The sequence below is a fragment of the Aotus nancymaae genome, unplaced genomic scaffold, assembly GCF_030222135.1.
Source record: "Aotus nancymaae isolate 86718 unplaced genomic scaffold, 86718_ANA_hifiasm-v0.15.2.pri h1tg000008l, whole genome shotgun sequence".
NCBI classification, from domain to species: Eukaryota; Metazoa; Chordata; class Mammalia; order Primates; family Aotidae; genus Aotus; species Aotus nancymaae.
The window spans coordinates 6,674,921-6,687,866 of NW_026988419.1; the positions used below are offsets into that span (position 1 = coordinate 6,674,921).

The window sequence follows — 12,946 nt, forward strand, 5'->3', positions numbered from 1 at the left end:
GTTATAAATGATTTTAAAACGTTTCTTATATACATTAAAGGTATCCAAGTTGTATTTCCCTAGACAATCACCACTTTGATTTGAAATAGAAAATGCATTATGGAGTGAAGAAAAAAATGGGAGGGTGGGGGTAATAACACCTAGTCCTGAATATTCCCATAGGAGTTTCTCACAAATCTGAGCATCATGCATGCTGCATAGAAAAGACCGAAAATATCAAATATGGAGATTTGCCTGTTTTCCAAAGAATGCTATCATAACAGATACAGAGGTTTCTAAAGAGGCAATGATTTTCATATAGAGATCCAGAGCTCAGCAAATTCCTTTAAAACAATATTTTAATTATTTTCATTTATAATGCACTAATATTATAAAATTTAATGTAAATTTAATCTAAACTGTATTTTATCCTCTTTGAAACTAAGGGCCAGTGTTTAAAAATCACATGCCAAAAATCATGGCTGAATGGTAACAGAAAAAGCCTTAATATGGAAATGATACACCTTCATACCCAGTTATGGTCAAATGATGTCACCATGCCCTGAATGCTGGAGTTTTCCCAGTATAAAAGGTACCCACAGCGCTATACAGAAGAGTCCTTCTTATCCAATTTGCTGGTTAAATCTATGTTTCTCCTTCCCTCTGAAAAAGCTAAAGTTAATGCCTACTGCACAATGAACATTCATGGCTGGAAGGCCACTCTCTCCTGCTCCTCTCTCAGGAGAGTGAGTTTTATGCTTATCAAAATTTGTTTGGTATAGTATTTCATAAAACAGTTGGTATCATACTTGGTGAGTATATAGTTTAAATGAATGTCATATAAAACAATGACACAAGTGAGAAGAATTGTTTCCATTTAAACTAAGTATTTTAGAGACTAAAACAAGTCACTAAGATAAGCTGCTATTTGACCACAAAAAAAGAACTGTAAAGGACTGTGAGAAAAAAAATCATAAAAACCTAGAAGAATTCAGCATTCAAACTGTTTTCTAAGTACATTAAAATGCTAAAAATCACAAATAGCACAGCATGAGTCTGGGTTATATTAGAAGACAAAGAATCTAATCAGTGGACCTATATTCAAAGTCTTACATGCCAGCAAATTAACAGTTATATGTTAAAATTTAAAAACCTAATCTTGAGACAGGGCACAGTAACTCACGCCTGTAATTCCCACAATTTGGAAGACCGAGGTGGGAGGACTGCTTGAGCCAGGAGTTGGAGATCAGCATGGGCAAAATGGCAAAATCCCATCTCTACAAAAAAATACAAAAATGAGCTGGGCATGGTGCACGCACCTATAGTCCCAAGTACCTGGGAAGCTGAGGTCAGAGGATCGCCTGAGCCCAGGAAGGTCAAGGGTGCAGTGAACCATGATATTGCCAATGCACTCCAGCCTGTGCAATAGAGAGCCTGTCTCAAAACAACAACAAAACCCAAACAAACAAACAAAAAAAAACTGTGTGTGCTAAATATATATATATATATATATATAAATAAAATAGATACATGTATATGTATGTGTGTATGTATATATTTTTTCTCTTTTTTACTGATTGCTTGCTTTAACTGAATTTTTTTATAAATTTATCTACTATCAATCCTGAGTGCATAGAATGAGAGCTTCTAATTAGAGTTCAAATATAAAAAACAGCAAGAGAATTACGGCACATGGTAGTATGGACATGCCAAATTCAAAAGAATTGCTGGTGGAATGCCACCATCTTCCCACTGAATCTTCTCAATAAAACTCAAAAATAGGAACACACATTTTAGAGTTAAGAAGTTACTCAAAAATAATAAAAGGCATGACAAAGCCATAAAACAAACATTTATGATGCATCATAAAATATCTATTCTGGGCAGGGCATGGTGGCTCACTTTCGGAGGCCAAGGGAGGTGGATCACCTGAGGTCAGAAGTTTGAGACCAGCCTAGCCAACACGGTGAAACCCTGTCTCTACTAAAAATACAAAAAAAATTAGCCGGGCATGGTGGTGCATGCCTGTAATCCCAGCTATTTGGGAGGCTGAGGCAAAATAATCACTTGAATCTGGGAGGCAAAGGTTGCAGTGAGCTGAGATCGCACCACTGCACTCCAGCCTGGACCACAAGAGTGAAACTCCATCTCAAAAAAAAAAAAAAAAAAAGTCTATTCTGCCATTTAAAACACAATGAAGTAAAATCTACCATTTAAATTCCCAAAATATAGAATTCACAACAATTTACAGTAACCATGGTAACCATACATTCTTTGGTGGTGGAATCAGCAAAGTTCCAGATCCCAACTTCTAGCAGGTTATAACAGCAAAACACTAAGAGTACTAATTTTACAACTTAAAGTTCAGTTTAGATAATAGCACCACCTTCCTCATATGACTGTTACTAGAATGTCTGTCACACAGCTAGCACTCAAATAGTTTTTATTTTTTTCAATAAATACTTTAACTGTTATATCTCCAGCACATCAGCTAGTAACTGGCACTTAATAAACATCTGCTTAAAATAAAAAATGTGTCCTTCACGAATGAAAAAGTATCCAGGCCAGGCAAGGTTGCTCACGCCTGTAATTCCAGTACTTTGGGAGGCCAAGGCGATGCATCACCTGAGGTCAGGAATTCAAGACCAGTCTGGCCAACCAACATGGCAAAACCCCATCTCTACTAAAAATACAAAAACTAGGTGGGCGTGGTGGTGGGCACCTGTAATCCCAGCTACTTGAGAGGCTGAGGCAGGAGAATGGCTTGAACCCGGGAGATAGAGGTTGCAGTAGGCCGAGATCGCACACTGTGCTCCAGCCTGTGCAACAGAGTGAGACTCTGTCTCAAAAAAAAAAAAAGAAAAGAAAAAAGAAAAAGTATCAAATATTTTGGCCACTTACTCTAAATTGAAATGGTACATTATCAAAATACGTAACGGAATGTGGCCACATCAAAGTATCTAAAAAAGGAATTAAGAATATAAATCTACTCTATTTTAAAGGTTCACAATCCAAATTCAGTTACACACTCTGAAAGAACATCATTCAAGCATATAGGAGAGTCATCTGGAAAAAAAGAAACAGGAAAGATTAGCTCCAAGTCTGGTAACATTAACAATAAGATACTAGTTCAATTTACTTTTTAAAAAGATATTACTATAAATGATAGAAGGGATGCCACTATCCTAAAATTTAGAATTCATGACAGTGGATACTATTTGCTACGATTCATATTTTCCAGGTAAATCAAGGAATGGCAGTTAGCATGCCTTATTTCAGTATCTCTAACTCCACTGATTAGCCCTATCCTCAAATACAGTAGGTGCTCAATAAGTATCATTTAATCCTCTTAACAAGCCTGAGCTATATGTTATCTTCTTATCACAAATAAAGAAACGGAGGCTAAGAGGATGGATCTAGGCCAACCTGCACGAAGTGGCCTAGCTTAATGCCTTGCCCTAAGTCATGAAGCTAGTAGCATTGTCAAAATCTGACTTCAAAATTCATATTCTTTCAATTATACCATGTCATCTAAACAGTAAATACATAATTATTAAACCCAAGAGTTATATTATTCTTCCTAAATTATGTTCCTGCATTAGTGCTTGCCAAAGAAAAAAATCTTCAGCAGCTATTGTCTCTTGAGTGTTCTACTGTAGACATTTGATGGCTGCCACTCCAGTCTTCATTCCCTACATCCCAAGAATTCTAGAGTTCAGATTTGAGAACTCTATTTGGGGATCCTTGTGACAATAAAGTAGAACATGTGTCCAGCTGTAACATGATCTAAGCTAACCCAATCAGAAGGAAATACAGAACTCCTGAAAGTGTTGGACCAACGACATAATTAAGGCCGTATGTATGCCCCAGGAGCTGGGGACAACCATACTTGAATGAGGAAAATCTAGGCATTATTATTAAGCCACTGGATAGCTTTACTTTAAAATTAATCAATAAACCCTTCGTATTTTTAAACCAATTTGATTCCGGTTTTGAGTCACAACCATAAAATCCAAAATGATAGATTTTTATTAGGATATTTCTCGTTTAATATCTTTCACATATAGTATTGTTCCCTTACTCATGGAATATCCTCTCCCTTGATGCTTCTCATCTATGGGGCACTTATTATACATTATTTTTAATAATGAAAAGAAATCTACATCCAAAACCTACAAGGGAAATCTTATCCTCACTGTTTCATATATGAGAAAACTCAAGCTCAAATAGATTGAGTGGCATTCTGAATACCACATAATACTTGGAGTCAGAATTCAAAGCCATGTGTACCTAGTACCATGTGTTTACATACTTAGAAAGCACGCTCCATAGAACAGTTAAGATCCAGGTACTCCAGTGCCTCCCACAGTATATGACACAGGACAAGTGGCCAATAAATATTTGAGGAATAATGACTCAATAGAGAAATGCAGTCCTATCGGCCACAGATTAAATTTCATTAAGACAGACAACTGTCATTATACTGAGATATCCTTTTATATAAAATGTTGTTGAAATGTGGTATCTAGAAAGAAATTGGAAAATATTTCCTTGATATTACATATTTACTGCTGTACTTACAAGGACTACACAGAAATGTCAGAAATCCAGAACTGTAGATATATGTATTTTTTTCAAACCGAATACTTTAAATGCATTAAAGGACCTGTGTTTAGTAAAAGCAGGACATACTTCTTAAGCATATAATAAAAATCAAATACAATTAAAATTGTTCTATTGTCTTCATTTTGGAACCAACGTTGTCCAACGTAAGTAACAACTTTCTAGCTTTACTCCTTTTTCTGTAAATGAAATGAATGAACCAGACTACATCTCTGATATCACCTAGCTCTGTGATTCCGTAGCAATTCAAGAATATCACTAACTGGCAACTTCTCAGACTGTCTGCCTGATTACACAGCCTAAAAGTAACCGTGAGGACTCTCCTATCAAACAATTTGAATGCTCAGCACAGTACTTGGCTATGACTCTTTTTCTTACTTATGAATCCCCACTAGACTATAAGAACCAAGAGAACAAGACTTTGCTGTATTTGCACACCCCAGGGCTTTACACAACCTAATAAGCACTCAAAAAATGTCCTCTGAAGAAGTTATACTCATGTAATACTAATAACGCCTCTTTGCCCAACTTTAAAAAGCAAATAGTGTATTACTGGGCATGTTCTGCATTTTCTAATAAATCAATGTTCCCACATAAAGTATTATATGCTTTGTCTCAGTATTAATCTTACAAGCAAAGGTTTTAAGAATACTTAGCAACTGCCACGTTGTAACTTTGAATACAAAATAATCAGTAACATAAAGGCATTTTATCAACTCCAAAACCACCTGAAATTTTTCCAAATGAAATTGCACAGCAATAAAAATCTTTGTCAAAATAAAGCTTAATGAAGCAAAGAAGAACAAACACAAATCATCCCAGTAACTCAGGACAGTAGTGTCTTTCTGAAAACATGCTGACTAGCTAGATCTCCTCATTTCTGTGTACAGCCAGGGCACTTGGGTACTGATAACAGATACAGATACATCTCACAGATACCTCCATCATATTTAGAATGATACAGCTCCTAGTCTGTACCTTATTGCCATTAAAAGTTTCCCCAAACTCCTCAACACTCTCTTCGGACCATAAAAGTAAAACCTCATAACTTCAAATCTGCTCCTCTGCCTTCCGCTCTCGCAATTAATCCTTTCGAACTTTTCCCTGGGGATTCACATATCTGCCATTAAGATGTTTTCGTCCTGCTACTATTCCGAAGTGCCTGTTTTCTTCCAGTTACCTAGATACTCTCGATCCAGGAAAAAAGGCACTGGCAAGGCGTCCCTGCTCTTCCCACCTCCGCTTCTCCCCGACCCCCTGCGCCGGCGCCCGGCAGGTGCCTCGCTCCGCACCGCCGTGCCCGGGCCGCTGAGAGGCGGGGCACACAAAGGACCCGCACGGACCTCCCCGGCCTCCCAGCGTCTTCCCCCCACAGCCCGGCAACCCGGGGAGCTGGGGAGCGAGGGCGGCAGCCGCAGGCTCGGCGGAGACCCGGGAGGCTCGCCCCAGCCGCCCCCTCCCTGACCCCAACCCCACCCACGTCCCACCCACGAAGGCTGCCCAGAGCGTCAACCCTCACCCGGCAAAACCGAAAGCGCATCCCCAGCTCGGCTGCCCCGGCCCAGCGCATCCAGCCCGCAGCCTCCCACGCCGCGCCCGCCAGCCGGCGCCCAACGGCCGCCCCCGACCTCCTCCCACGCCGCCCCGCGCTTCCCTGGCCCCGGCAGGATCCTGGCCCCGCCGCCCGCTCCCCCACCTCCCGGGAAGGGCCCGACACCCGCCCGGCCGCCCCGCACTCACAGGCTGCCGGAGCAGGAGGTACACACGAAGGAGCCGACCGTCATGTTCACGTAGGTGGGGCCGCGCTGGTCGCAATCGAAGCACTTTCGGTTGTGCGGGAGGCCGGTCATGTCCCGCAGCATCTTCAGGTGCTTCTCCTCCTGCTTCCGCTTCGCGCTGGCCGCCATGGCCGCGGTGCCGAGGGAGGAGGCCGGCAGGGCCGGGAGCCGGGCGGCGCTGCGCCGGGGGCCCGCGGTCCCACGGGCCGCCCTGGCCGCGGCCGCCGCCCTCCGTCAGCGCGCGCCGCCCGCGCCGGACCCGGCCGCCGCGGCTCGGCTCTACTGGGCTCGACGCGGCGCAGGCGCTGCGGTGCGCGGGCTGACGGGCCACACCAACCGGCCCGGCCGGGACAACCGCCACCGCCGCCACCTTCCCGATTTCTCCTGAGGGGAAAAGACGAGGAAGGGGACGGCAAGAGGAGGCCCGCCCCGGGCGGCCGGTGGCCAAGTGTCGGCTGGCGCCCTCTGCTGGCCAGGAGGAGTCACTGCGGCCGCGCTGAGGCATGGGCCGGGTCTGGAGCAAAGTAGGGAAGACACAACGGTGATAATAATATTAATAATAGACACTATTTACTGAGCGCTTATATATGCAAAGCGTTTCACAGGGGTTACCTTCCCCTTCTGTTTAAAATTCTTCAAGGGCTCCCCACTGCTTTGGGATAATTCCAAATTCCTCACCATGCCCTGAAAAGTGCTCCATAGTTTAGCCCCGTCCACCTCATTCTTCACCATCCTCACTCAGCCACACTGGATTTTGAGTTTTCCGAACACAGCAAGCTCCTTTCTGAATGCTGCAGGACCCTTGCCCCTGTTCTTCTCTCTTTATCTATGGACCGGCTAATCTGGGGGGCTTTGGGGTGTCCTGTGCACTGTAGGATCCCGGGCGGTGTTCCTAGCCTATACCCACTAGATACGAGAACAAACCCCCCAATCCGCAGTGGTGGCAACCAGAAATCCCCAGACATTGACAAAAGTGGAGGGAGGTTTAGGGCGGTGCAGTCGCCTGGGTTGAGAACCGCTGCTGCACATGGAAACCCGGATCATCCATAGCTGACGTCCTCTAAGTCAGGTGGGGCTCAGATGTCACCTCTGCCAGACTGTCCCAGATCAGCCTAGTTAATGTTGCAGCTCACCTTTCTCGAAGTTGCTGTCCATCAAATTGCTGCGTTGTATTTTCGTCTCAGTTCTAGCTATTTGAAATACTTATTTAGTGTTTTAGCGTATGTGATCTGGGCTCTCCCTTTAGACTCTAAACAGCCCGGCCCCTATATTTTCTTTGCCACTCCACCACATTCCCCTCCCAGAGCTGGAGAGCAGGTGTTCAGTATTGGTGGAATGAATGCTTGAAATCGTTCCTGTAATCTTCACAACAACCCTTTGTGGTCAGCGTTGTTGTTATTTACATTTTACAAAACAGGAAGATGAAGCCCTGAGGGATTAAGTAAATTTACCCAAGGGTATACCTAGGGGAAAGCTCGATTCCAACGCAGACAGTCAGACTGCAGGACCCAAATCTCTTAGTCACTGCAACTGTCAACTTTCGGGCAGGATGGTAGAAATCATTACCATCTCTCATTTTCCAAAAGAGTACAGGGAGACCCAGAGAACTGAAGTTCCCAAATCCCTGGGCTGGTGAATGGATAAGAATCTAGGTTTTCTAACATCCAAGACAAACCACCACATCTCCCATGAAATGGACTGGGTGAATCAAGAAAGTGAGACTTCATATTAATATAATACTACTAATAATAATTAATGTTTTTAATATTAAAAGAAATGGACAGATAGATTGGCCAATGAATGTTTTTAAACTATTTTTTTTTTAGACCAAGTATCGCTCTGTCGCCAGGCTGGAGTGCAATGGCGCTCACTGCAACCTCCGCCTCCCGGGTTCAAGCGATTCCCCTGCCTCAGCTTCCCGAGTAGCTGGGACTACAGGTGTGGGCCACCATGCCCAGCTAATTTTTGTATTTTTAGGAGAGACGAGGTTTCGCCAGGTTGGCCAGGATGGTCTCCATTTCTTGACCTCATAATCCTCCCAACTCGGCCTTCCAAAGTGCTGGAATTACAGGAGTGAGCTACAGCTCCCAGCTTTTTAAACTTTTCTATTATGGAAGATATTAAACTCCCACGAGTCCATGGACCACTTTCAACAATTATTAGCTGATGGCTAATCTTGCTTTATGAAGACCTCAACCCATCCCTCTCCATCCCCTCTCCTATTATTTTAAAGCAAATTCTAGATTTTGTATAATTCATCTAAATGATTCATAGTTCCATTTGTCTCGCTAAAAAATAAAAACTTGATCGCTTACACACTTAACCATAATACCATTAGCATATCTGAAAAGTTAACAATAAGCTAGGCACAATGGCTCACGCCTGTCATCCCAGCACTTTGGGAGGCCAAGGCGGGTGGATCACTTGAGGTCAGGATTTCAAGACCAGCCTGGCCAACAGGGTGAAATCCGATCTCTACTAAAAATAAAAAATATTAGCCAGGCATGATGGCATGCACCTGTAGTCCCAGCTACTCAGGAGGCTGAGGTGAGAGAATCACTTGAACCCGGGAGGCAGAGGTGGCGGTGAACCAAGATCGCCGCTGCACTCCAGCCTGGGCAATAGAGTGAGACTCCACCTTGAAAGATTAAAATTAAAACGTTAATAATTCCTAAATATCAACAAATATCTCACTAGTGTTCAAGTTGGCAATGATCAATATTTTAATAAGATTTTTACAGTTTGTTCGAACCCACACCTTGCAACTGGGTAGTATGTCTCATAAAGTCTCTTTGGCTTTCTCCATTTTTCTTTAATTATAATTTATTTGTTTTAGTAATTGGGCACTTTATTCTGTAGAGTTTCTCATAATCTGTATCATTTGACATGTTCCTCGGTTCCATTTCCTAGAAATTGGTAGTTGGATCTAGCTCACTTGTATCCAGTTCAGTTTTTTTGCCGGCACAGGCGTTCATTTAATTGTGTTCTATCAGGAGGCACAAAATTGAGGAGAAAGTGTCTTTTACATGATGTTAGTAGCCACTGATGATTAATCTCTAGATTTATTCATTCATTAACAATTAGAAAATAGTGATATTCTAATTCTGCCATTCTGGCTGGGAGCGGTGACTTACACCTGTTATCCCAACACTTTGGGAGGCTGAGGCAGGTGAATCACCTGAGGTCAGGAGTTCAAGACCAGCCTGGCCAACATAGTAAACTCCTTCTCTACTAAAAATACAAAAATTAGCTGTGTGTGGTGGTGGGCACCTGTAATCCCAGCTACTTGGGAGGCTGGGGCAGAATTGCTTGAACCTGGGAGGCAGAGGTGGCAGTGAGCCAAGATCATGCCACTACACTCCAGCCTGGGTAACAGAGTGAGACTGTAGCTCAAAAAAATATAAATGAATGAATAAATAAAACTAATTCTTTCATTCCTTCATTTATCAGCTGAAAATTTTCTATAAAGAAAAAAAATTTCCCTCCATCTACCATTTTATTTGGTATCGTTCCTGTCAGAAAGGCAGGACAAATATTTGTTTCCTTTTCTTTATTCACAAATTTTCAAAATAATATTGATCAAAAATAATGTATTTTGATCAATATATAAAGAGAGATATATCTATATCTGTATTTTGGAGATAGGTCTCACTCAGTCACCCAGGCTAGAGTACAATGGTACAGTCATAGCCCACTGCAGCCTCAGACTCCTGGGCTCAAGTGATCCTCCTGCCTCAGTGTACCCCATCAAGAAGCTAGGACCACCACACCTGTCTTTTTTATTTGTTGTAGAGACAAGTTGTTACTATGTTGCCCAGGCTGGGCAATCAATATTTTTAAAGTGCTATTACAAACTCAAGGATTTAAACATATTTAATATACTTTATATCCCCGACGCTTACATTGTCTCATCATTGGCCAGTGGGAACTACTGAAAGCTGGCTCTTGAGTATTTTGACAAGGCCCTTGACTTAAGGTAAGCTGAAGTTTTCGTTGTTATTGTTGTTGAGATAGAGTCTTGCTCTGTTGCCCAAACTGGAGTGTAATGGTGCAATCTCAGCCCTGCCTCCTGAGTTCAAGTGACTTTCCAGCCTCAGCCTCCTGAGTAGCTGGGATTACAGGCATGCACCACCATGTCCAGCTAATTTTTGTATTTTTAGTAGAGACAGGGTTGTACCATGTTGGCCCGGCCAGTCCCCAACTTTTGACTTCATGTGATCCACTGGCATTGGCCCCAGAATGCTGGGATTACAGGCAGGGAGCCACTTAGGGCCCTGAAGTTATATTCTGACAGGGCCATTCAAGAGATGAAAGCAAAGGTGAATCCTTGACTGATCCAAACAGAAGGCTTACTTACCAGCCCCATGCTGGCTAAATATGACACCCAGCAGTCTCTTATTCATAACTAACAAATGCCCCCATGCCACAGACCGCGGCTTATTTGTTTCTATATTTGCAGTCCTCCCTTGTCATTTGTTTGTTCTCTGGTTGCTCATCTCTTCATAGTCTATCATCTGACAAATTCCCAAATCAGAAGGCCTGACTGCAGCACCTTACACAAACAGTTGAATGAGTGGTTGGTTGATTCTTGTGTTTTTGTTGTTTTAAAGAGACAGGAGTAAGGCTGGGCACAATGGCTCATGCCTGTAATCCCAGCACTTTGGGAGGCCAATGTGGGAGGATCGCTTGAGCCCAGGAGTTTGAGACCAGCCTGGGCAACATAGTAAGACCTTGTCTCTACAAAAAAAAATTTTTTTAATTAGCTGAGTGTGGTGGTGTGTGCCTATAGTCTCAGCTACTCAGGTGGCTTAGGTCGGAGGATCACCTGAGCCCAGCAGGTTGAGGCTGCTGTGAGCTATGATCATGCCACTGCACTGCAAGCTGAGTGACAGAGTGAGACCCTGCCTCAAAAAAAAAAAAAGAGAGAGAGAGAGACAAGAATAGGTACAGTATTTCCAAACTGTGGATCTGTAGGAAGGTGAAGTTTAGGTCTAAGATGTTTTCCTCAAGTAAAGATGTTGTCTGTTTCATGCCACACATAATGTCAAAGTCGGTTTCTACTTTAAAAAAATCTCAAGGCGAGTTCACTGTGTAATGAGCAAGACTACTTATTTAATTTCCTTAACTCTCACAACAACGCAGAAAGAGGTATCATTACCGCTGTTTTATGTACGAGGAAACTAGGGCTCTGGAAGACTGGCCTGCCCAAGGCCACGCCGGAAGTGAGGCATGAAGCCAGGATTCAAACCCAGATCTGGCTGCAAGGCACCAGCCTCTGCTTCCAGTAACTGAATACTGACCCTGCTTATTGGATTTACAAAGGAGAAATTACCTTTAGAGATGTTGACACTGCAGCCAGAGTAATCATTTCAAAATGTAAATGTGATTCATATGTCCCCAGTCCCCTCCCCCTACTTAAGCCTTTCAGTGACTTTTGCATTGCTCTTAGGATGAAAGAAAAGCTAGGAGACTCAGAAGCCCTACAATGGCGGGCTCCTTCCTGCCCACCCTAGGTTTTTCCCAGCCTGGCCCAGGACTCCCTTGTCCCCTGGCCTCTGCCCCATGCCCCAGTGCCTTGGGGACCATCCTAGGTTCCCACAGCTCTGCTCCAGCCCTGCTTCCTCTCTGTTGTTTATATTCTCCTGGTTCCCACCTCAAGGCCTTTGCACATGCTGTTTTGTTGGCAAAAATGGTCTTCCAACTCCTCTTTCCCTTCTCAACCATAACAGATCTGTCTTCCATTATTGTTTTGTTTTTGAGACACAGTCTCACTCTGTCGCCGAGGCTGGAGTGCACTGGCATGAACAGATCCAGCTTAATATCTGTTTTTCAGAGATCCGTTCCTGACATGTCTAACCATGTCAGACCCCATTATATGTACTCACAGCCCACGTGCTTCTCCTTTCTAGCATTTGCTGCTTACATTGCTTTGTGATTTTCAGTTAGGATCCCTCTTCTTTCCCCCCAGCCCCATACACTGCAGGCCTCCTCCAGGAAGGGACCAAGTCTGTGTTTGCCCACTATTGTTTCTCCAGCACTTACTGTGAGACTTGGCACTTAGAAGGGGCTCAATAAATATTGGTTGAATGAATAAATAGATGCAGCAATGGGGAGGCAGAAATAAAGCTTCCCTCACTTTCATGCAGCAGGCTCAGCATTCTGCGTATTGTTGTCTATGCTGTTTTGGCTTCCAGAATGACGACACTCCTGTCAAAGCTACAACAGTTTCATTAAGGAACTTGCAAATTCTGGACTCAAACTTCCAGTGGTAAGAATCTAAAACCTCCTGGAATGCTGTCTGACTTGCTTAAAGGTTCTTGGCCTGTCTTATCACTAGTGGTGAGTCAGAGAATAGATCTCCGACAAATCCTGGTGTTTGGAGAGGCCCCAGGGAGCCAGGGAGCCTGCAGCAAGCAGCCAACTCATCTCAGGCTGCTCCACCCACCATGCCTGCAGGCGAGGCCCCAAGAAGAGGCCCCTGTTTACTTGAGAGCAACGCAGGGCTAGCAGTAAGAGGCATCCTGGGATGGCCAGTGGTGGCTTTGTCCCTGGAGGGCTTTCCATTC

At 43.5% G+C, this 12,946-nt stretch overlaps 1 protein-coding gene across 9 annotated transcripts in view; it reads right to left on the reverse strand.

The window, feature by feature from the left end:
- Positions 1 to 6,512, reverse strand: part of AGFG1 (ArfGAP with FG repeats 1) — a 71,409-nt gene extending 64,897 nt beyond the window's left edge. For all 9 annotated transcript variants that reach the window (XM_021666427.2, XM_021666425.2, XM_021666422.2 and 6 more), the window contains exon 1: positions 6,343 to 6,512. In XM_021666427.2, coding sequence (XP_021522102.1) covers positions 6,343 to 6,509 — 167 coding nt within the window. In that variant the 5' untranslated portion in view covers positions 6,510 to 6,512. The remainder of the gene's footprint in view (positions 1 to 6,342) is intronic.
- Between the last annotated feature and the right edge of the window lie 6,434 nt (positions 6,513 to 12,946).